The 25,424-nt window shown below is 38.5% G+C and overlaps 1 protein-coding gene across 4 annotated transcripts in view; it reads right to left on the bottom strand.

Annotated features, from left to right (window-relative positions):
• Positions 1–466: 466 nt before the first annotated feature.
• Positions 467–25,424, bottom strand: part of LOC129764540 (ensconsin) — a 246,086-nt gene continuing 221,128 nt past the window's right edge. For all 4 annotated transcript variants that reach the window (XM_055763732.1, XM_055763733.1, XM_055763734.1 and 1 more), the window contains 2 exons: positions 22,028–22,457; positions 467–4,544 (listed from right to left, as the gene is read on the bottom strand). In XM_055763732.1, coding sequence (XP_055619707.1) covers positions 4,419–4,544; positions 22,028–22,457 — 556 coding nt within the window. In that variant the 3' untranslated portion in view covers positions 467–4,418. The remainder of the gene's footprint in view (positions 4,545–22,027; positions 22,458–25,424) is intronic.

Genomic DNA, 25,424 nt, shown 5'->3' on the forward strand with positions numbered 1-25,424 from the left:
CAGTGAGATATACTAAATTAGCGGTTTCAAGAAAGAAAAGGTGCGATCGTGGGTTCATTGGAGGTGTTAAGAAACACGAGTTACGCGATTGGACACAAACAAACCGGGAACGGGCGAATTCCCCCTTACAACCGAAAACAGCAGTTACTACAAACCAGCTTCCAGGTGAGCGTGGGCTAAGGAAGTGAGTAGTAAGGCAGCGTAGCTAGATGCAAGAGGTTTCCCTTTGCAATCTGTAAAGCGTGTACCGACTCTGAGACATGTTTAAAGGGGGTTTGGTGGCCACCGTGCTCCGAAATCCCCAGATGTATTCTTCATTTTGACTCTAGAATCTTTGATTCTGAAAATTCACCCTTGCGAATAGAACCAATCTAAAGTCCATCATGTAATTCGTGTCCTTGTATCGTGAATTTCCATTTAAGGTTACATTTCTCAATTTTTCTTTACAATTAATGATGTGCTTGCGTTTATTGATAACATAGGAGCAAACAAAACGTCAGTGATCTGTTTTATTTCTTCACAACTCTCTACATTAGATGTTTGTTTTCTCATAGCTAAACATATTTCAATGGGGCAATAAACTTCATGTATCTCCTCTGGTTGACGGGAATGCTTACGATTCATTCATTTTCCTATCTTCGCTAAACTAGGCTAGAAACATTCAACAATTGCTAACATCCAGTCTCTATATTGATTAAATAATTGTAAATAATTTGCCGGAAACGTATTATTGTTTCCTGGTTGTGTGTGTATGTCAATGTGTGTGTTTGTTGCTTTATTTTGGTTTTTCTTCTTCTTATCAATCATTTTATCCGGTTTGCGAAATGAACTAATTTAAGACTTGAAAAGTTTGTTTTGTGTTTTGGAAGCTTGTTAAAACTTTGTTTTTTTTTTTATATTGGTTGAGATTAAAACTTTGTCATTCTTGGTTAATCATAACGGGTGTTTATCGGCTAGTAGGAGGGGCTTATTTTTGGTTTTATTCATTCACTTTATCATATTAAAAGGAGGTAATGGGATTCTTCAAAGTGTGTGTTTCCTTGAATTGACCGCTTCAGGTGTTACAATAGCTTCGTTCAGATTTTTTGTGTAAACAATCAGGGTACGATTGAGGAAAGAAAATATGTTCCATGATGATATCGGTACCAATCGCACAATCTATATTTTTTTTGGGATCGAGTCTCGATCTCGATATTCTCACAACGAAGCTCTAAGCAAATTACATAAGTCAATTGTTGAGATACAAAAATCTTTAGGACAAATGTATTTAAACTTTGGCTAAGGGATGAGCTAGGTTATTGAGACCAAGTGTTCGGTAATTCACTTATGGAGCTTTCTCCTTCCGTATTGACATTTCAGAAGTCATGAGAAATACTACAAGTCTCGTCTCGTGTAGCACTAACGCTTGCTTTAAAAAAATGGACAAATTTTACCAATTTTGCATGCGTTCATCCTAACACCTGGTGATGAGACTACTTGTACATCGTCAATCATAGTAACCCATGAGTTTTCGAACAAAATTTGACAGCGCTATCAGTTGAACTGCGGAAGTTATGGCGAAAATAGTAAAGCAACTGCGCTCCATGGTGTGTGCGTACTGTGAGCTTTATCCCGTTGCGAAGAAAGTGGACATCATCAAGTATTTTGAGTCCGCCGGATGCGCCCGTTGCTGTATCTGTAATATCTTTACACTTCTGGAGAAGAATTAGAGCATTGAACGGAAGCCTGGTTTCGGCCGTGCGACGGTGCTATGCGATCGTAAACTGCAGCTGAAGCTGAAGCAGAAGACGGAGGGGAAAAAGATAGATCGTTCCGGAAGGCCGGAAAACTGGCCCAATAGTGAAGAAATATCTAGCAGAGATAGACATCATTATACGGAAACGTAAGTCAAGACCTGCCGTGTCGAAACAGCAAGTTGTGATCCAGAAACGAAGGCTGAAAGTGATGGAGAATGGAAATTTTTCCGCGAAGCGGAACGTTGCGAGACGTATTCAACGCTGGATGACACCGGAATGGTCTAGAGGCGAATGAACTGCAAAGTTTAAAGCCTCTTAAAAACAAAGAAAGAAGAAGACCGGAATGGCAAGGAACCAGGCTTCCGTTCAATGCTCTAATTCTTCTCCAGAAGTGTAAAGATATTACCAAGTTCCCAAAGATGGTGCTTCTGTGGCTAACCATCAGCGAAAAAGGGATGTCAAACCACTCTTCTTCTGTTCGGGACTTGCGGTGCTTTTTTTTCTTCTTGGATGGCACTAACGTTCCAGTGGAACTTTTTGCCTGGATTTAGGACCATCGGAAAATTGTCCATTTTTTCCATGCAAGTTATGTTTACAATACTGTCGTTCTACGCATAGTTGTCCCATGTTACTTTTTGACAATTTTCTTCACAAAACGATGTTTTTATGACTAACACTCTGAAAAAACACGAAAAAAGTTATTGTTTGTTCTCAGCTTTTGAAAAAAACAACACCAAGCTCAATTGTCCCATGTTGATATTCTAGGCATAATTGTCTCGCCATGTATTTTTCATAGATGGATAAGAAATAAATCGGTTCAAGTACAAGAATTTTATGCCACGCTTTCAACAGGGCTAATGCACTCATTTACGGTTTAGAAGAATGAACTAATTCTCAAAAAACTAAAAAAGTTGCAAATCATCTTCCCTCGCGGCTCGGAACCCATAGACATCAGAAAATATAACCTCAAATCGCACGCTGATAGGTTACACAACTGATTGAAGCACTGTTCGTTCGATTCAGCCATTATTTGCGTTCGATAGCTTTGGCAACTGTTTATCCTCTTTATAGTATGATTTCAAAATATGATTAGACATTCGGCGTTAAACGACTTACTGTTTCTTCATCGCGTAACCTATTGTTTTAAAATTATTGCTCACTTAGGACGTGGTTTTATCGTTCTTGTCTTCTTTTTTTTTTTGGTTGGTTACCAGACACAAAATCTAAACGCTTATATAAAACTTTAACATTTTCATTGTTTACTTACACTCTAGAGCTCTACTTTGTTTACAACATAAGTCGCTTCCCTCGGCTGCAGCGGTTACTGTCTATTGTTTACATCTTATGTTTTTTATGTTTTTTTCTCTATGACTTTGTTTTTATAAAAGCGATTTCTTTTTCACTGTAGTTATTGCTGCCGGGTTGTATCGTTATCTAGTCATTCATAACAAATCTTGAGCTTCCGGCTCTTGTGTTTCGTAACTCTAGCATTTTTTTGTTTCTATATTTGGATTGACTCATTTGACAGGCTCAATTGATGTTATGTGTTTGTTTGTTTGTTTTTTGTGTGTTGCTTGTTGCCATGTTACAATTACTCTTGCACAGTGTTGCATTTCTTGGCCCTTATCACAGTGAGCTTTATCGCGTGGTTGTTTGTTGACTATTTGTGGGTAGCTTTGGTGTTGCAGCATTACTACTTCCGGTTCGACATTAGCAACACTTCCGTTTCATTTTCGGCGAATGAAAAAAATCTGCTGTCGCCGCCAAGTGTGGATACTAAAACCTACTCATCATTTAGAACATCATTTACTTTAGGATACAGGAAATAGGTTTTAGTTTTGTACAGTTTTGGGAAGAGCTTCAATCGTCGACAAATTGATTATGTTTTCAAAAGTTTGTGCTTCGAATTGGCGACGTCAACTTGTTGGAATATTGTTGTTTAATGCGAGGGACTGCTAATATTTCCGAAAACATATCCATTTGTCAATGTCGCTCTGCGTCCCGTGGATGTATGTTTATCAGACAATTTAGAAGTGAGTTAAGAGTTGAATATATAAATGCAAATATGTGTTTCGACGTTCACAACTATAGTCTAGGTGGGTAAGGATGATAGATCGATTCTGTGACGCGTGAGTTCGTGTGATTATTCGAGGAGTCAAAAAACAAACAAAATACAACACTACAAAATAAATTCCATCTAAAAATGTGGAAGTTTCGAAAATATGAAAGTCATTTTATGATGCTCTTTTCTCTTGTATGTCGGTTGGCCACATTGAACAATGTTTTCAAGGTTCTTTAGAAGAAGTTTTCACTAAATATAGTTGGAACCACTTTCAGTGGAAGTACGAAAATATTCGAACGGAAGCTTGTATGATTGATATGTTGTTCTTAATTAAGATGGCTTGATCTCTCCGCTCAACTTATTTGCGCACAACAGTATTGTTAATTTTTCGTTTAATTATTCGGTTATCTCATTATCATACGGTGAATCGCATTTACGCGTAAGCAAATAAATTACAACCTTAAAACTGCGTGTTTGTCGGATGATCATTTGATGGGAGATTTGTCTCACCATTCCAACTAATACTCTTTTTACCTGGCAAACCTTTCATGTTTGTAAATTGTATTCGGCAGTTCGACAAGTTACTTCTTCGCAAAAAAGCTTCTCCACCAGGGGGTGTTCTATTTGCGGCATCCACCCTCGTTGGCTAGAAGTGACTCTTTGGCTTCCTTTTTACCGCGTTTCTTCTCCTCCTTCGCCAGCATCTTTGCGAGTTTTTCCTCCTCCTTAGCGATGCGTTTTTCTTCCTGTGAAAAAACAAAAGTTTGAGTAAGTTCTATACTTCCCAGGTCAATTATAATCAAAACGATTTTCAAAAAGATCTGCCAAATATAGAATGATTTTATATGAAAGTTTTGATCAAGATTTCATTCAATGTCCCCAATGTTACCATCACCATGTTCATTTAATGAGAGCCTTCTGGCAACACTGCATGTTTTGGTGTGAAAGTGATAACCTTCTTTATATCGACTGTATTAAAGTTTAATCTGTTCTTTCTTAAAGTACTGTGCTTTTTACGTGGTGCGCAAATATTGCCGTGCCGTTTTTCAGTTATTTTGTCAATATTCTGAGGGTTTTCTTTTTTTTATAAAATAATGATGGTCCCACCTCATTCCCCTACAAAGGTTTGACCTGGACGAGTTATCTTAAAGATAATTAAATGTTAGAGTTTTCCTTTATAGCATCAAACTGAACCAGTAAGCAAGATAGTAAAAAAAAAAATATAAAAGAACGGACTGGTTTTGTCACAGACATAGACATTTTACCAAATGAACATTTTGAGGCATTGCGTGAGCGCATTTCAGCCATGGCATGTCAAGAAAATTTCCAACTCGAAAAAATCCTTGACCGATCGGGAATTGAACCCAATACCTATGTCCTTATTAGCCGTAAATTTACAAGGGTCTTCCCGCTTTACTAGATTCTCGATAACGGTCTGCTAATGCGATCGTTATCAAGTCCAGACAGCTGAGCAAACCTAAGCCTAATTCTAGCCGATAATTCAGACCCAGCAGCAAAACCTAAGGCATGTCAAGAAAATTTCCAACCCGAAAAAATCCTCGACCGATCGGGAATTGAACCCAATACCTATGTCCGTATCAGCCGTGAATTTACAAAAGTCTTCCCTCTTTACTAGATTCTCGATAACGGTCTGCTGATGCGATCGTTATCAAGCCCAGACAGCTGAGCAAACCCGAGCGTAATTCTAGCCAACACTTCAGGCCCTTCATAATCGGGGTACAAACATGTATACTGGAACTCGCAATCAGATCTGCCACAACCCAGAAAAATCTCGTTATAACCATCTACTTAACACAGTGGTGGCCAGGTATAGACATGGTGCGGGCCGCATTACAAGTTTCATTATAGCCGCGGGCCGCAATGATTTTTCTCTCACTACTTTACATAATGAAATTTAAAATATACGTTTTCAACTGGTACTTTTTTGACTCACTTTTTATTTTCAATTAGAAAGCATTCAGTTTTATACCGGTAAGATTCATAACTCGAGAACACAATTAGATAAAAACCCAGAACTTTTATTGAAGGTATAAAAGTATCCAGAATTAACATTTTTGGCAAAATTATCCGACCATCTCGTCTTCAAGCAGAGTCGAAAACACTAAAGCCAATCGTCAATAGCTGCAGCTATTCTCCGATGAGAACATCCACAGGTACGCTACTCTAACCTGGCCCAAAGTTAATATTCCGATGGAATGGCAAATGCCTAATCATTTCCGGAAAAGAGATCTAGTAATTTTATTGCTAGTCTCGTTACGGAACACGAATCGTTCATTGATAGAAAACGGTTTGAGCAGCTCGTAAATCTGTTTTGTCGTTTTCCCGAACTTAAATAACGTGACAGTTGCCATACTCTTCTCGTACAGACTGAACTTTATCGTTGCTTGGGAACCGAACAAGTGCTGATGGGACCACGAAACTTGGTGAGAGTGAAGGAGTTTTAAAAAACTTGTTTTATAAAAGTGTCTTTGTCTTTGTCTTTTCTCTAAACATGGAATAAACATTTCACATTTCTATTCAAACATCAAAGGCATTTCATTTTGATTCTCAGAATAAAGGTCATAAAAAACCTGAAAGCCCAGAAAACATATTTTCCAGCGCATTCATTTTGAACCGTCATGGAATTATTTAATTGAATAAATTAATTGAATATTATAATTAAAAATTCAACAACTGAAATACATCCAGAACTCCGCTGACAATAATCCCGTTGAACCCAATCGTGGCATTTAGTCGAAATCTTGGTAGTAGTACCAGTTCATGTTTTGTGATGACCTAACTTACAAAACTGCTTCTCCTAAGTTTACGACCACTGATTTGACAACCTTAAAAAAGGTCCAATGTTTATGAAATTTGTCAAGTGGGTTTTGGTGACATTAAAATCAATGTCTACTAAAAACAAATCAGAAAAATCAAAAAGAAATATCGATTTTCGCGACTTTTTTGGAGTAGAAGAAATAGATCCTAAAAATCGAAAATCGCAGAGTGAAAGATAGATCGTTTAAATACCGATCCAAGATCGCCCATAATTAACATGATTAACATAATTGACATTATGTTAATTAAATTTGTCAGGTGGTGAGAAAATCGATGTACACTGGAAAAAAGAAACTCAAAGATCGAAAAAATCGAAAGAAAAAGATCGATCTCCACAGATCGATTTTTTCGGGTACAATGAATCGATTTAAAAAATCGGAGATCGAAATGCAAAAGATCGATCTTCTGAAAATCGAACCAAGATCGCCCAATCCTAATGTACATAATCGGAACTAAATGACGTAGAGAAAATTGGGGAATTCTTTCATGTGCTTTGAAGTACCAAAATTTGCGAGAAAAATCAGCATTAATCGACTTTCCTAGTTGTCGACTTTTGAGGAATTCTCAATGTCAGAAAATGGGTAAAATGAAAATTTTCCATTTGTTGTTTGAACTTGAGTTCGTCTTCGAGTGAAAAAAAAGAAAAAAGTAAATTTGGAAAAATTGGAAGAATTTTGAAGAAGAATTTTCTGTATTAATAATTTTCTTGTATTCTTAATTTCGCTCATATGATTATTTTTCCAAATCAGGCTGCGGGCTACCGCATGAACTACGTTGGAGGGCCGCAGGTTGGCCACCACCGACTTAACAGATAAGTTTACGATTATTCCGGTTGGGCTATCCCCAGCATCATCCCAGCTTCTTCATTAGACCCTTCAAATGAATTTTACTGACGCTTCAGGTTCTACATAATTTTGGGACAAACGTGTTTATCGGAATCTGCAATCAGATCTGCCACAACCTTGACAAATCTCGTTGTAACCTTCTACTACACAGTACTACACAGAAGAGTTTACGAGTATTCAGGTTTGGCTATCCCCAGCTTCATTCCAATTTTCACATTGGACCCTTTTAAATGAAGTTCATTACTCTTGGAAATTAATTTTCTTTTGCATTTGTTCAATCTCAATTTTCTATGCCTGTCAACGCGCGCGGTGCTCAAACTTTTGTAGACTTCACAATATTTTCAAAATAACTAATAACTGAAAAAAAAAACTAAAAGTAAACTAAATACCATCATTATTTTAGTCAGACAAAAAAAAAACAAAAACACATGCACAAACAAATACAATAGTAAGATTCTATCCGTCATCACTTCGTCAATTTACACAATAAGACTGACTATCGAACAGGTCACAATTCCAAATCATTCTTTAAAAACTCCTTACAAATATTTCGGAATATTCTGAGGTTTGTTGTTATTTTTGCTTCACGGGGCAGTGTGTTATACAATCGGTACCTTTTATAAAAAAATGAGTTCATCCGGAAGTTCATAGTTCTGAGGTCACTTGCTTGTCTAGTATTGTATTGGTGTATATCTCTTCCATATGTAAAGTATTCTGTAAATAATTTGGTGTCATTCCATTCGTCATTTTGAATATAAACGTAAGCATGCAATATTTTATTATCTGACCTATTGACATCCATTGTAGGCATTTTAACATAATCTCCAACATAATAGCTTGCTTCCATTTCAATAGCAACAAATCCAGAGCCGTTTCACTACAGGCTAGGGAAAGGAAGACAGGCTAGGGAAAGCAAAATTAAGTTGTCTCGATGGAAAAACAATGCTTCTGTGGATTTCTGTACAATTGACGTAAAATATTTATTTAGTTTTTCTGCTGTTTCGGTGTCATTGACCGTACCATTATCAAAAACAATGTCTATGTCATTGCTCCCGCCCGGATTGCATAAACTTTTAATTTTCTTCCACAGCTTCTTTGGATCATGTTGGATTGAACTAATTTCCTTTTGGGAAAATTTATTTTTCAATTTCTTTAATTCACGCACATAAATATTTCTCCATATCTTGTACGTGTTCCAGTTATCAATGCCTTTAGTACGTTTCGCTATTATCAGATATTGATCCCGTTTTCGTTTCATGTAAGCCAACTTAGTATTATACCAAGGCTTTTTTCCAATATGTCCAATGTCAAACATTCTATTAGTCAATAACGACTTCACTGAAGAGTAAAGTGCTTCCTCTAGATTTTTGGCAGCCTCATGAAGAAAGGTGTGTTCTCCAATGTTCATTAGTTTGTTTCGTAAAATAGATTGTAATGTGCTTTTCGAATAGTTAATCCAACATTCATGCATTTTTTCTGTTTTATCGCAAAAACATCTACTTCAAAACGATCTAAAACCATGCCAATTGTTTCATGATCCGAAATGTTGCTAATAATAATGTCAATAATAGTCTCGATCACCCCATCGTCAAAATTTGTAAAAAATAGATCAATGGTACTAGAAGTGGTTCTTGTAACTCTGGTGTGATCAGTAACTCTTTGTTTGAATCCGGTGGCTTGGGTGATTGCTTTCAACTCAGCGTATTTTATATGGTCTGTCCAATCAATGTTAAAAAATTATTCGCCAGTTATCACAATTCGTTTTTCTTCATGCAACAGATTTTTTTTGTAACCATACATCTTCTAAAAATACTAAAAACTCTTTGTCACTACTGCTAGGCGAATGGTAAATTCCAGCGTAGACTCCAGACATCTATCATGAACATGAACATCATGAACTTCTACAGCTAGAAACCAATTATCTCCACTTATATCATTAGATATTTGTTTAAAACTCAATGAGTTCGAAATGTACATAGATACTCCTCCAGTGTGCGCAGATCTGAACAAGCAATTCAACATTGTATATTCAACCACCTTAAATCCGTTTAGATCAGATATTACCGTTATGTGTGTTCCAACCATAACTAGTATTTTCGTTTTTTTTTGTTAAATAATAGCAACTCAACTTCATCGAAATGTGTACGTAAACCTGCAACATTCAGATAGAGTAAATCATGAGTATGATACACTGGTTTCTTGGATGGCTAGAAAGAGTAGTCTACTAATTCCTTTTTCCTATCGTATTTGCGGAGAAATATAGGACAGTTAACATTCCATGCAAAATGCTTTGTATCAATGTCAACTCTTCGCTCGTTTTTTATTTTTGTACAATTTGAACATTTTATCAGATGTACAGTCTTTGAACTCATGATTTTTTCTACAATCTTACGACCATATTCACAACATTTAAAGCATCTGAGAATTGTCAAACCGTCAATAACTCGTCATTTCTCGAATCCACAAAAAACAAGTTCCATTAACTTTATATATGTTTCGCCATCTACCTCTATGACCACGCTATATTTATTGTACTTTATATTGTTATTACAATAAACTTTTCTTACTTTAAAATATTTATTATTTTGCAATACAGGGTTTTGCCTCATTAAAGCACTTTTCAGTTAATTTTCGTCCATATTTTCGCTATACCCGATTATTTTTATCGTCGGTTTCAATGCTTCAGGTATTTTAACCTCATAGTCTTTTCCCAGATTTTTTTCTACGTTTACTTTCAGTAATTTAATGGAATTTTATCTGAAGCAGAAATAACAACAGAACCGTTTTTCTCATTTCTCAGCCCATTTATGTTCATTCCATTCGGATTAACATTTTCTTTTAAATATTTTCTGGTTATATCAGATTCTTGTGTTGTTTTTGGCTTAATGATTAGGATTTTATCCCTGTTCAAATTTTTATTACTAATGTTCGTCTTTGTTCCATCCCTATTTTTGTTCGTCGTCTTTCCGGAGTCTTTAAAAACTGCAGCAAAACTCAGTGATGTTACATTTTTCGTTGTTTCATGTTGATTTGTTTTATCCTCTATGTTCATTTATTTATTTTATTGTTTTTCTCCGCATCCGCGTGCGAGCTGATATTATTTTTCATTAAATTACTCATTCCCGATCGTACTGCTTCTTTTACTCTGTTTTCAAAATTGTTGGCCAAATCAATCAAACATTTGAGCTCTTTGATATAGTTCAAAATTTTACTGACTGACACTTCATAATGACCCTCGTAATCCTCTCCTCTCATGACGCCTGCTCTTTTGTACAATTTTGGGAAGAGCTTCAATCGTCGACAAATTGATCATGTTTTTAAAAGTTTGTGCTTCGAATTGGCGACGTCAACTTGTTGGAATATTGTTAATATTTGCGAAAACATATCCATTTGCCAATGACGCTCTGCGTCCCGTGGATGTATGTTTATCAGACAATTTAGAAGTAAAGAAGAGGTGAAAGAGAGGTGAAAATCCGAGAATTTGCGAAACCCGATACTTTTCATCGGAAAAATGACCAAAGAAACCAGTTTCCATGTCTAGAATCACCGGAAATTATTTGTGGGCATCTTCTAGAGAAAGAGTAAAGCCACGCATGATCGCAGCTTGGATAAAGAAGTTGGGAGTGATTCGATCGAAGAGGTTGACATCCTCGTTGAAAAAAGTGAAAATGATAACTCTTTTCGTAGAAGAAAAACTTTGTAGCATTGATTCTGCGTCCAACAGCCACACGATTCGTATCAATTTGCTGGAGTAGTTATGTTTTGCTGCGGGCGTCTGATGACCAGCATAATAAATGCATCTTGTATTTATTTATGTTGATTTATTAATCAAAACAGAAGTTTATATTTATATTATGTAGAACAATGTGCTTCTCTAAACTAACTTCCCTTTTGATCAACATGTTGTTCTTCAACAGGATGAGCGCCTTGTTCTATGGATTTATAGATCTCAACCCTGTGGTTTTTTCCGGGCTTATGTTGAAGCGCACGCGTTTGAAACTTCTCATTGGAGTGAGAATGTCGTGAGTTAATGTCGTATAGAATAACAATAGAATAAAATAATTGGCTACAGGTCATTGCAAATCATCAGTTGTTTGAAGAAACGATGGTTCCGTTTCACCAAAAAATATATAGGAGGTTGTTTCCAAGATACGACCGCATTGTTGACGTAGAACTACGCGGTTATTTTATATAAGTCGCTTGTTTATACCTTCGGATATTATTCTATAATGCTGTGAAATTTTAAAAACAACTGCTTAGTAGAATAATCTCTGAAATGATTTTTTCATTGTAGAATCAGTTGACGATAATTGATTGATGATTCATTCTTGCCCTCGCAAAACAATCGTATGTCGCAATTTATTTCATGTCAATGCATTGGAAATTTACCTCGAAGGCTATTCCGGTGGCCTTTTTCGAAATTGACATAGACTCGGCTACAGTCGATTATATACATGTTGCACCAGCACCTTTATTCCATATCTCATAATTACATCAATATATCTTTGGCACCGCATGTAAACAACAATGACAACACTTGCAAGTATCAAATATCATGCTACATGTTATTTAGTATTGCCTCAAAGGAATCGCACCTCTAGATATCGTTCGTACAAACTAAGCGTAAACCAAGCGCCAAACAAGCGTTCACCATAGCATGCATACAGAGCCATACATTGGTGGCTTGAAACTTCTAGCAATATAAACATTTCTCATCGTTTTGCGCTATTCTCAAAAGAAACGCTTCTGTTAATATTACTGGCCTCGAAAAGAGTTGCATTACTTTCTTATGCTCGAGATAAGCGCAGCTGTCTCCCTTAGTGGAGGAAGTTTTGCTACTGGTAAGCAAAACCTAATCACATACAAAATTTCAGAACATTTACTTTCTTGATGACTAAACAAGAGAAATAAACTCTTTTTGTTAATAACAACCTCGAAAACAGCAGCAATGCTTCATTATGATCAATATTAGCGCAAATGCAATCCTAGTTGAAGGCAGTTTTGCGACTGGCACGCGAACTCAAATAACTTATAACATTCCAGTAAGATATTCAAGATGCTTAGTATTCCCAAATAATCTTTTGGTGCACAACCTTAACGTCTGCTTCGCCATAACGTCAGTTTAATGCATTGATGCATTCTCAAAGGCACAAACGAAGCCCTTATGAAGACAGAAAATAAACAATGTTAACTGCTTGGAAAAAGACCGAATTATGCCACACAGCTTGTACTCTGCTGTAACACCCATCGATGCGAATTCGCTGATGAGTTTGTCAAGAGCGACCGCCTTCACCACCAGCGGGGGGAGCTTGATTTTGGTTGCTGCCTGGGTGTTCACATTTTCGACCGACGCACCGAAATCGCCTACTTCGCTGTTGTTCGGTGCGGTGTCACATTTGCGAAGGCTCGGTTCAGTGCGAGCGTTTTTCACTGCACCAACACCGCGTGCATCATTAGATGACGCTTACCTCAAAATTATATTGCCCCTGGCAATGCGTTCGTTTTTTGCATGGCTCGAGCCTGCCTTCCTCTTCTTCTTGCTCATCGCACACTACGCGAAGCGTCCAATTTATGACGCGGAAAGAAGAACACACGATACGAATAACGCGAAAAACGAACAGAAAAATCAAACGACGATTTCCAAGTTGGATTACCACTGGTGGGGTCCAATCTTAGATCGAAGCGCAGCGAAAACAAAATGAACTGGATTACTCAACAGTCCGATGCCGAATGAAAGTTTGCTCTGTTCGGGAAAACACTTAAATGGACAGAACAAATGTATGGGAAAATAGAAACACTTAAAGTTTTCATGAATTTTAATCATATACTAACAAGGGGATACTAATGTATGGCATATTAAACAAATCTTACGGAATTTCCGATTCGTTTAGTATGTTAATCGCCAAAATCCGTTCGCGGCAAAAATAGTTATTAACGTTAACTTTATTTCATAAAAACGTGACCTGTTTTCTGATTTGACACCCTTAATGAAAGACGTAGTTCTACGTCAAAAAACAGGAAGTGGGTTATATCTATGGTATAACCGCAAGGGTGACGTAGGACTATCGTTGATTTAGAGATCATTTGTTTGAAGTTGAATCTAAATCCATCCTGAATGAATGAATAAATAAATATTTGGGTGACTTCAAAAACGAGAGTGTTACTTTGAAGACTCAAGGTTTTATGCATCCAATCTTGGGTACAAAAAACCTTGTTCTGAAGAATAATCTTCAGAAGCTTTCCTGCTAACTGCACTTGATTGACAAATCTCAAAACCAAATGTATGTGGTCGCAGTATTATATGGATAGAAAACATTAAAATAAACTCGCTTGAATGTAATTTTCAATTCCAAGGGGAACTGGCAGATTATTTTTCAGCAACGATCATTTCTTTCCAGGTTTCCTCTCGATAACCAGCAAACGAAAAGAGTTGCGCGCGTGTATGTGTGTGTGTGTGGCGGCTGCTTCTATGTCTTCCCGAGGAACCGTATTTCGATGCTGATACTCTCTTGGTCACCTTCTCTTCTCCTTCTGATCGATCGGCTTTTCTGCGCTCCCTCACAGTTAAAACAAACTGATTGCATTTCAGGTCAGGTCAAGCCAGTCAAATTTGGAGCCCTGAAAAGGGCTGTTGATTATATGCTAAGCTAATATAGCACGCTCTCCTCGGATACGATGGGCCAGCTGGATGTCCTTGGGCATGATGTGACGCGTTTTGCATGGATAGCACACAAATTGGTATCTTCGAATAAGCCTCCTGCAGCGTCATAACCGCGGAACTTTGGAAGCGCAAGTCGGTTTTGAAGTCCTGAGCAATTCCACGATCCAAAAGCTGCAAAGGTAGCTTGCGGATCAGCAATTCGGTCGACTTCCGATAGCGATGAATTTCACGCAAAGTTCCGAACTGCTTTCGTGTGCCTTACCACTGAAAGACTAACCTGCTATCTGCTTGGTCCCAAACAAACGAGTCGTCACGGTGCGAGAGTAGAGTAAGAAATGAACGAAAGCAAAGGAAGCGTCATTTTATAACCTGTTTTCGAAGCTATCATTAAGCTATTGAAACAATTTTCCGACTCAATAAATAGCAATCATATAACTCTTGGACATTTTATCTTTTGTATGAAATGATTATCACTGTTCCGTTGATTCGAAGCAGAATGAATCACGCTTAAAGAAGGAATGGATTTTTTCTTGGAATTTACTCAGCAAAAATAATGCCCTTTCCCAACACTTAAAAACGACAAACGGTAAACAGTTTCATCAAAGTGATTTCTTCGATATGGGGATATATTCACTACATCATGTCATGTATTTCATATTCTTCATAAGGAAATCCATATCCATGGCACCTATCGGTATCGAATTATCATCGACACCACGATTTTCGCTAAATGCTCCTTTCAGTTCGGCCTGTAAAAAACTTTTCTGAACTCTAATCCATCAAATTTGGAGCCCTGAAAAGGGCTGTTGATTATATGCTAAGCTAATATAGCACGCTCTCCTCGGATACGATGGGCCAGCTGGATGTCCTTGGGCATGATGTGACGCGTTTTGCATGGATAGCACACAAATTGGTATCTTCGAATAAGCCTCCTGCAGCGTCATAACCGCGGAACTTTGGAAGCGCAAGTCGGTTTTGAAGTCCTGAGCAATTCCACGAACCAAATGCTGCAAAGGTAGCTTGTGGATCAGCAATTCGGTCGACTTCTGATAGCGACGAATTTCATGCGAAGTTCCCGGGCGATAGCGATGTGGCTTCTTCACGCTTCCTGCGGCTGGTGCGCTTATCCGAGCTGCTTTCGTGGTGCCTTACCACCGAAGGACTAACGAGCTGTCTGCTTAGTCCCGATGAAACGAGTCCTCACGGTGCGAGAGTAGAGTAAGAAATGAACGAAAGCAAGGGAAGTGTCATTTTATAAAACATAAAAGAATCGAATGTAAACCCCACCCTCTTTATTATATAAGCTTACTGTATACTCACGAATATAATAAGGGTGGGATTTAGATTCTATACTTTTATGGTTTATAAAATGACGCTTCCTTTGCTTTCGTTCATTTCTTACTCTACTCTCGCACCGTGAGGACTCGAGCTCGTTAGTCTTTCGCAGACAGCTCGTTAGTCATTCGGTGGTAAGGCACACGAAGTCAGCTCGGATAAGCGCACCAGTAGCAGGATAGGTGGAGAAGCCACATCGCTATCGACCGGGAACTTTGCGTGAAATTCATCGCTATCAGAAGTCGACCGAATTGCTGATCCGCAAGCTACCTTTGCAGCATTTGGATCGTGGAATTGCTCAGGACTTCAAAACCGACTTGCGCTTCCAAAGTTCCGCGGCTATGACGCTGCAGGAGGCTTATTCGAAGATACCAATTTGTGTGCTATCCATGCAAAACGCGTCACATCATGCCCAAGGACATCCAGCTAGCCCATCGTATCCGAGGAGAGCGTGCTATATTAGCTTAGCATATAATCAACAGCCCTTTTCAGGGCTCCAAATTTGATGGATTAGAGTTCAGAAAAGTTTTTTACAGGCCGAACTGAAAGGAGCATTTAGCGAAAATCGTGGTTTCGATAATAATTCGTTACCGATAGGTGCCATGGATATGGATTTCTTAATGAAGAATATGAAATACATGACATGATGTAGTGAATATATCCGAAGAAATCACTTTGGTGAAACTGCATTATAAAATTATTTGTGTACGAATGCCGCAATCGATAGTCGACTCTAATTTGCGCTGGGTAATTTCCTCGGAGGACTCGATTCCTCCTTTGAACATTAATAATCTCTTTCTGGCAAAACGATGTGGTATGAATCACATTATTTGAATGATAGAATGAAGAAGTTTTCTGCCAATTTCCTTCAACCTCCAAACGTATCTTTCTCCCGTTTGTCGTTTTCGCGTTCGCTAATCCTCTCTCACAACACCCATTTCTAGTTTGAGAAATTGTTGAGTAAACATTGTTTGCCAGTGCGCGTAGAGCGAGAATTCCTAAAGATTCATTGCACCTCTTATAAATTGCCGAAAGACGTGGTCTTACGTTGATCGCACTTGATTGAAAAAATCCAAAACGAAATGTATTTGGTCGCAGCATTATATGAGTAGAAAGCAAATAATCACTCGAAAATGACTTGATTTTCGCGATGTGAAACATTTTCCGTTTTTCATGTTATGCATCCAATATTGGATACGAAAATTTCCACTGATGGGAAAAAAAATATTCAGAAGCTTTCCTGTTAATTGCGATTGATTGAAAAATAACAAAACCAAATGTATTTGGTTGCAGTGTTATATGGATAGAAAACATTGAAATAAACTCTTTCGCATGAATGTATTTTTCAATTCCCAGGGGAACTGGCAGATTATTTTTCAGCAACGATGATAGCAACGAGAATTCCGCGCGTGTATGTGTGTGTGTGTGTATGTGTGTGTGGCGGCTGCTCCGATGTTTCAAGCGGAACCGTGGCATCACTCTCCTCCTGATGGATTCCCTTTTGGCCTTAGGTGCACAAACAGGCTCTTGGTGACACCGTTCATCAGAGTTTTCATGATAAACGAAATTAGCTTCACAACAACAGCGACAACATGCTCCAATCGCTGTTCAATCATAACTGAGTGGGTCTACGAGCAGCGCTCGCTTATATACCGATTGGTGATTTTAATAGCCTGTTTTGAAAGCAATTTTAAGACTATTGAAACAAGTTTTTGGATGAAAAAGTAACAAGTATATGACGCGTAGACATTTTATCTTTCAAATGAAGTGTTTATCATACCATTTCGTTCAGTTGTTTAAGAGCTATTAACGCTCAAAATCTCGGTCTCCAGCGTAACGCTTTCGTTCTCGAAACTTTGGTTTTACACCCCGGTATAGAAATGAAAGACGTAGTCCTACGTCAAAACATGTAGAAGGACGCGTCATCGCATTGATTTCTTCGGGTGAACGCGTGCTAGATGACCAGCACGAATCCAATTCAGGTTCAGCTTTACGCACGTGAGCCGCCCTGGCTTGGTTACGAGAAAGATGAAGTCCTCGATGCTATCCATCAAAAAACGGAGTTTTGTAGAATAGGTATCTCCGGTCCCAATTTGATGATTTCATCCAAAAGAAACTCGAAATACTACTTCATGATAGACTACATACAGGGTCTTCACTTTAGATTGAGATGTTTTGCAGCCTTGTGCTTCAACTATACGCCCAAATCGAATAATTCAATGGGTTAAGATCCGGACTGCTAGGGGGGCCACAAATCTTTCGGCTTAATCTTAAGGTTTCTATCAGACATCGTTCGATTGGGTTCGATTTGACGTATGACATGGCGGTCTGTTTTATTGTAGGACAACGTATTGATCCTCAGAGAAGTTGGCTTTTACCTAAGGAAGCACTTGTTCCTCCGAAGTACCGATAAACACTACACTATTTACTTTAACACCAGCATCAATGAAAACAGGCGGCATTTTTAAATCGTCGGACGTCACCAAGCCAAAAGCCGAATGCTTCTATAAACAAGTGGCGTTTAATTCTAGTTCTGGAAGATGCGTGCAAGTTTTCTTTGATGATTCTCTGCATGGATTATTCAAAAATGTTGGCTGACTTGGCAACTTTCCTGATGGAACGTACCGGGTTGCAATAAATGTTTACACGGACTGATCACTTCTGGCTTACACCTAGGTTTTTTATGGGGATTTTCCAAATAAAACGGTTTTTACGCGAGGTGTACCCAAAAACATTTTGTTCTTCGACAGTAAAAATGCCTTTTCGTATGGGTGAAGGGTGAAATGAACAAATAAAAGCACTCTTTTCAAAAGCTTCTAAATGTTGATATGTATGGGAGCAGACATCTCTTTCTCTCACACAGAACGTCAGCTTGGGATTGTACCCAAAAAAAAAGTCCAAACGATGTCGTCGGGGATCGAATCAAGGCTCGCTGGAATGCAAGACTGTTTTACATGATCACTCTATCCACTGTTGCATGCAGGGCTCGACCTAGTCATAGTCAACTGAGGATAGTCGGCTGACTAACCGACTGACTATATCCGTAGTCAGTTAGTAATGGCTTTTGACTTCTTCACGCAGTTTCTCCGCCAAAACGACTGAACAATCAGTCGGGCATTTAGTCGCTATCTCCCTCTACCGACTCGACTGTATCATTTCATTCTTCCCAGTCAAATTGTCCTCATTGCATTTTGAAGTGACTTCCCTCAAAACGAATTCGTTCCTCTCTCTATTTCCCATGTTTCTTCATGCATGCATCGATGTTTGAGTTCACCGTGGTTTGTCAAACGCTACAGGTGAGTTAGATTTTTTTGTATCGTACACGAAAATTATTCACACGTATAAAATAGCGTGCTGCGTGTGCGCTATTTTGCACGCCTAATACTAACTAATACTAACTCGAGGACCTTTATAGCATACTTGATAAATGTCTAAGTTCGATAGTTTGAGTTCACGATGGGTAGAAAATAAACCGTCCATTGATGGGTTAACTACTTTTTTGCATCAGGAATCAAGTTTTCGCTCCTCTAGTCGAAGCGGAGCTACTGGGAGCAGAGTCGGTCTTCATTTTTCACCGTCGACGATTTCGGGCCCTGGTTGCATGAATGCGTGATAATATTACATTATAAAATTAAGTGTTATCTAAGAGCTTCTAAGAGCTGTATGCAAGTTGGGGATATGTTTTCCCTAACACGGACTGTGTTTCCCTAACACGGACTTCAAAACCGAGGTGCCTGGGGAAATCCGCTCTGCAAATATATGCAAGCTGCGAGTACTTTTTTCTCGCTTGCCTTTGTGCAGATCGAAATATCTTTCCCTAAGACGTAGTTTTAAACTGAAGAGCCTGGGAGAACCGTCAGTATAAAAAGTAGAAGTTGAAGTTGCTGATTTATTTGCCATTTGCTGCGATAACGTTGATTAATTCAACAATATGCGTACATGTCAAAATCGAAACTGAGTGCCTGAAGTTCATCAAATCTAGCAAATTCGCGGCTCGAGAAGTACGTACACTCGTGTGATGTAAAAGTTCAGAGGGAAATGTAAAATAGATTGATCGTTCGACAATTCTTCCGATCATATTCTTCGATAGTCCTAGACATCATACCAAACGTAAATGGACGGTCATCAGATTTACTTGTAACGAAGAACATAATCTATTACAGTGTATGAATCGATCTTACATGGTATTCGTTCAAATTCATTACTTACAAAGTAAATATGTTGGATTCAATTGAATTCGGGAATAGTTTCATTCAATCCATAATTTAATCGATGCAAACAAATGGTTACTGAGGCAATGGTAGTTCCACGTCAACCTTGCTGTTATATCATAGATATAACTCACCCATTTTTACCGTCGAAACAAAAGTATTCTACAATCAGCGTGCCATCGCAGTAACCTTTTTAAGGCGTGGAAGATACGTCTTAATATCTCACAAGGTCGAAATTTTTTCGTCTACAAGCTTAACCTTGGGTAGACTGTACACTTCGTAGTAGCTCTCCGTGATTCACCTGAACCAGCGAAATTGCACAAAGAACACACTGAATGGCACTTGGGAGTAGCAAATCATTCTCATTGTGCAAGTTTCGGTGATTCGAGCTTCAAATAGTCAATAACGACGCCGGCCGCATCCTTACAGTCACCAGGGGAAGGGAAGGAATGTTAGAACAATATTCACCGCCCGAGGACCAGATCGGTCGAATAGCGAATATCATGGAATGGATAGTTGTTAGTGGGAAAGGTAAGAATCAGGATTCACTGAGGTAAGTGATGTGATTTTGTGAACGCGAACTACCGATCACTCAACGAAACGAAAACCCAAAAATCGAATGTAATGCGGAGCGGCAAAAGATAAGGGGGACCTGAAAAGGTCTCCTCTGTTCGCCGAAACGAAAACTCTAAAATCGAAAAAAGCTGAAGCTCGAAATCTTTAAATTGTCAATGGGATTTGCATGCAAATATGGTAAACAAACTTATCTCTCAATGGTATTCCTGCAACTCGATCCTCATGGTCATTTGTGAATATGTTCACTGCGATATTCACCCAATAACAGACCGTCGAAATTTCTTCGTATACAAGAATAAAAACAATTCTCGTTTTGCATCAATGACTCCAGCGGCACCAGAATATACAATTTTTCGAAGAAGCAAATAGCCAAAATACAAAAGCATGCATGTTCAACGAAAAATATGCACAATTGAGTATACAAAACTTTAGCAAGAATAGAGGATATAAATTCCGCTAATTTGTTTTGATCCCGTGATCCCGTATCTACAAAAAACAAATTGAAACGATTTCGAGACATTTATTTTCAGTTCTGTCCAGAAATCACTACCGTTTTCCGCGTTTTCTACTTAAGCTAGGAGAGAGAATTCCGGGAACTATCAAGTCTTGTAGTCAATTTCGTTCTTCACAGTGGCAGAGGGGCTACGCCAACCGAACTCACAATATCCTCTCGGATGATTTCTCCAGCTGGTACTTCGATTCCTCCACGTTTCAAAATTCGAACCAAAGTTTTCTTTGGCAAGCAGGAGTAGACCGTCTTCTCCTCGAGTCCATAGCACGGCCTGCGGCATCCAATGTCCACACCAGGAATCGGGACCTGACGTTTGTTGGTGGTTGGAGCATCCGCACCATCCAAAGCCTTGTTGAACGTTTCAAAACTGTCCAAATCCACCGCGCGGTTACCGTCCATTGGCATTGCTCGGCTGAGGAATGCTTTGTTAGCGCTGCCGCTGATTACCTGGGGTGCGATCCACAGGAGCAGAGTGATGAAAACCATTGAACTGCCTGCCATGTTGAACAACTTTGTGGAGAAAACTGATGCTTTTACGAATGATTCGTATGGTTTTTATAGTAACACAGACTAAGCGGTCAGAAGACTGACCGTTTTGTCCATTTTTTGGTGTACCGCGGGAGGACTATCTTGGATTCGTTGCTTTCAGGGCGTGCTGTTGGTGAGGTTGGTTATCGCCGCTAACGGTTGCTTACTTCCGCTTGAGTTTTGACCGAGTGAGCCTCTGCGACAAATGGGGCGAGCGCGAAGCGATGTTTACTTTTGATGCACAAAGTCGCTGACACTGGAGACGTAAGGAACTTCCCCATTTTTACCCGATTCGTCACTCAACGTGTTTTGTATTGACTATTTCGAAAAAAATGTGTTGCTTGTGTCAATATGGGTGAACAGCGAATTTAGATGAGTGTTGAGTTACATTCCAATTTAACTTTTTTGATTGATTGTTGTTGTTTGTTTAGGATTAACAACCAGATGAGACAGTGTATTCGGATTCAAGTTCAGTTAATTCGCTATCCACGTTAGCCTTTCAAAAATATAATCATGAAGTGCAAATAATAATAGAATAGTTGAATAATGGTTACCCTAGAAATTCAGTGTTTCAAATATTGGGCAATAAACTGAAAAAGAGACTTTTTAGTTTTTCTCCAGATCATTGCATTTAACTATTAAAAACATTCGTTTTTCAAATACGTAGAAGTTAGATACTAACGTCGGTAGCATTGAAAGACATCCCAGCTTCAGGTCAACTCACCTTGCGTGCTTCCTTCTCTGCCTTCAGCTTCAACTTTTCCTCTTTTTTCTTCTTTTCGATCGTTTCGTTCTTCTTATTGTCATATTTTTCATCTTGCTTGTTGGTGTGGTTACTACTGCTATTATTGTTGATGCTCTTATTGCTATTACTACTGCTGGGATGCCCGGAAGATGCTGCGGCCGCTGGGGAACTTGCCGCCGAAACAACACGCGCTTTAGGCGGTGTACCGACGGCCGTTATTAGTGAGGTTGTGACGGGTTTACCGGTAGCCATGTTTGTTCTGTTGATCGGTGATTTGGAAGCCGTCGGAGCGATCTTACCATTCAAACCCAACTTGGAGGGACCGGATTTGCTGGAACAGGTTTCGATACTTATCAGTGGTATCGACTCGACCATCGGGTTCGCCGGTTTGCCGGGTTGGGTGTAGTATCTGGGAAATAGACACAAACAAGTACATAGTATGTCAAATTAGTTTCGGGACTGACGGTGGGAATAAACGTCGATACTCTTTTTTCTATCGAACATAGGAAATTTTTTTTTAGTGCAATACACTAAATTCAGATCTCTACTGGCAACAAATGAACCGTTTGAAGCTAGCGATTGACCAGAAACGTCCAGAATTGACCAATAGAAGGAGTGTTGTGTTCCATCAGGACAACGCAAGGTCACACAACTCCTGGAGCTTGATTGGGATGATTGCAGTTATTATTTCTGTTTTAAAATCAGACACTGGACTCTGGATACCGGTCTTACCAATGTATTTCTATCAATAGATCAAATATATGTTAATAATTGTTAGGCGCAATCCTTGACCATTTTACTGTAAGTTATGTATCTCTTACCAGTGGTGTAAAAAGGGTTGAAACTCAAGGACATTTAGTTATGTGTCGAAGTCCATAAGAAATCACAGATAGAACTCATGGCAGAAGAAAAGTTGAATTTCTGCTTTTTTGTAAACTAGCTGACCTGACGAACTTCGTTCCGCCTAAAATTATTTTTTTGATATGAATTCTTTCGAACATTCTCGTTTCCTTACTAAGCGAACGTTTGTGGCAATTCAATCACAGAAATCGCCATTGATTGATTTTCTTATTGGCCATTTACAATTTTCTTTTATTATAATTTTCGTATTACTTCTATCAAAACTCATCATTATAATATCGAATTATTTTCAGACACAATTTTGCCCAAGATTCTTGATTCACTTGCAAATGACATGTTTTTCCGTTACATGCAATACACGTTTAATACAGAAAAGTAGATATTCATTCATAATTTTTATCTTCAAAGCGCGTTATTCCATCTGAGAACTTATTGCCATTTTCGCTTCACACCAAACGGGACACTAATCTTAATTCCGCAAACGGAAAATTCAACTGGTATGACAACGATGTCTGTAGGACATATGGGAATTAAATTTTCCGAATTTTCCGACCTTCCTTAAATTTTTTCCGAAAATTTTCCGATTTTTCTCTTCGCTAGATTGATCTACGGGGAGAGACGAACACAACAAAATGAAGATGGATGGAACCATTTCTCCTAGGGTTTTGCGCTTACAAACACATTTGGCCTTCCATTTTTATTTATATAGACAATGACAAGGAAATAAGTATTTTTTTTATCATACTCAAATTACGGTACACGTTGATCAAAAGACGGTAATCATCCCAAAGTGTCGAAAAAACGGTACTATCCCGTTCAAAACTGTTCATTTTGTCAGCCTATTTTAATATCAATAGTATCATAATCCAGCCCATTCTACATGAGAACAGCCCAGCATAAGGATACCAGATATAATAACATGTTTTCGTTTTGTAAACAGTTTAATTATTTAGCCATTCCATGCCAAACCGATATAGTGGTTCTCAGATTTTCGTCAAAAGTGGTAATTTTGTTCTTTATCGTAAAACATTAGATCCGTATCTTTTTATTTTTTCATTAGGGTGCCCATTTCCATTTCATGGTGGTCCAAAAAATTAAGTTTTTCCACTTTTTCCGAAAAATGAATTTTTTCATTCATAACTTTTGAATCGCTGAACCGATTTAGATGATCGATATATCAAATTTAAGCCAATGTTTTTTTTATTAAAAAATATTGAACTTGCAAAGAAAATGGATTTTATTTTCGTAATTATTGATAGTGGTCGTTTTTATTGTTTTCGTTACTTTGGACTAGAGGGCGCTTTATTTTTTCATATTTTTTCATGAAAGCTGAGGATTTTTCACATAACATATCTCAATATCAGAGATGCATTTTTTTTCGTTTTTGAGATATGATTTTTAAAGTTAACCGGGGGTTCGAAGAAAAATTGATAATTGTGTTCGGTATTGGTAATTATCTTATATTACATTGGTGAGTTTTTTTTTCTTTATTTCATCCATACATAACACAGGAGGCATATCGTCTAGGATCACAGAGGGCGATTTTCATCATATCTCGTTCCACTTCGGTATCTTTCATCTGATACGCACTATTCAACGACTGTTTACCATCCTTCTGTCATCATCACTCGGTAAACACTGGTGGAATGAACAAACAATACCCAACAACTAGACAAAACGGCCCTTTTCAGAGCGACCAAATCATTATCAAAGAGTTGGACGATGTAATTCTTCAAACATATCCAAAATCAACAGATAGCCTAACGGAATTCTACGTCAACTATGCGGTCGTGTCTCAGACACAACTCTCCTGTGACTTTTTTTTACCTTTGATCAAGTTTTTATATTGATTTTCAAGGTCTAAATACGTTTGAAAATTGTCAATGGTTCCTCGTTTCCGAAAAGCTTTAAATGCATTCGATTTTTCTACATAAAGCTTTGAACATTGGCTATCCCACCATGGATTGGGAAGCCTTCGGCGAATAGTGGAACCTGGGATGGGTTTCGTTTGAGCGCGAACCGCGCTGTCATGGATCAAATGAGAAAGGAAGTTATACTCCTCCAATGGAGGTAAACCATCTCTGGAATTGATGGCTAGAGTAATCGCGTCCGCATATTTTTTCCAGTCAATGTGTCTTGTGAGGTCATATGTCATGTTTATAGATTCAGAAGAATTCGACCCAATGGTGATGGAAATTTTGATTGGCAAGTGATCACTACCGTTGGGATCCTGGATTACATTCCACTTGCAATCTAACGATAGTGAATTCGAGCAAAGCGAGAGGTCAAGAGCACTTGGGTTAGCAGGAGGTTTAGGAACACGTGTTGTTTCCCCGGTGTCATATTGAAGCTGTTACAAAGGTCATATATCAACAATGAACGATTGTCATCGTACGGTTCCCCCCAGGCAGTTCCATGAGAGTTGAAGTCTCCCAAGATCAATCGTGGCTCAGGAAGGAGTGAGCACATGTCAATAAGTTGCTTGCGGCTAACTGTAGCTCTCGGAGGCCAATAC

Source organism: Toxorhynchites rutilus, chromosome 2 (genome assembly GCF_029784135.1).
Source record: "Toxorhynchites rutilus septentrionalis strain SRP chromosome 2, ASM2978413v1, whole genome shotgun sequence".
Taxonomy (NCBI): domain Eukaryota; kingdom Metazoa; phylum Arthropoda; class Insecta; order Diptera; family Culicidae; genus Toxorhynchites; species Toxorhynchites rutilus.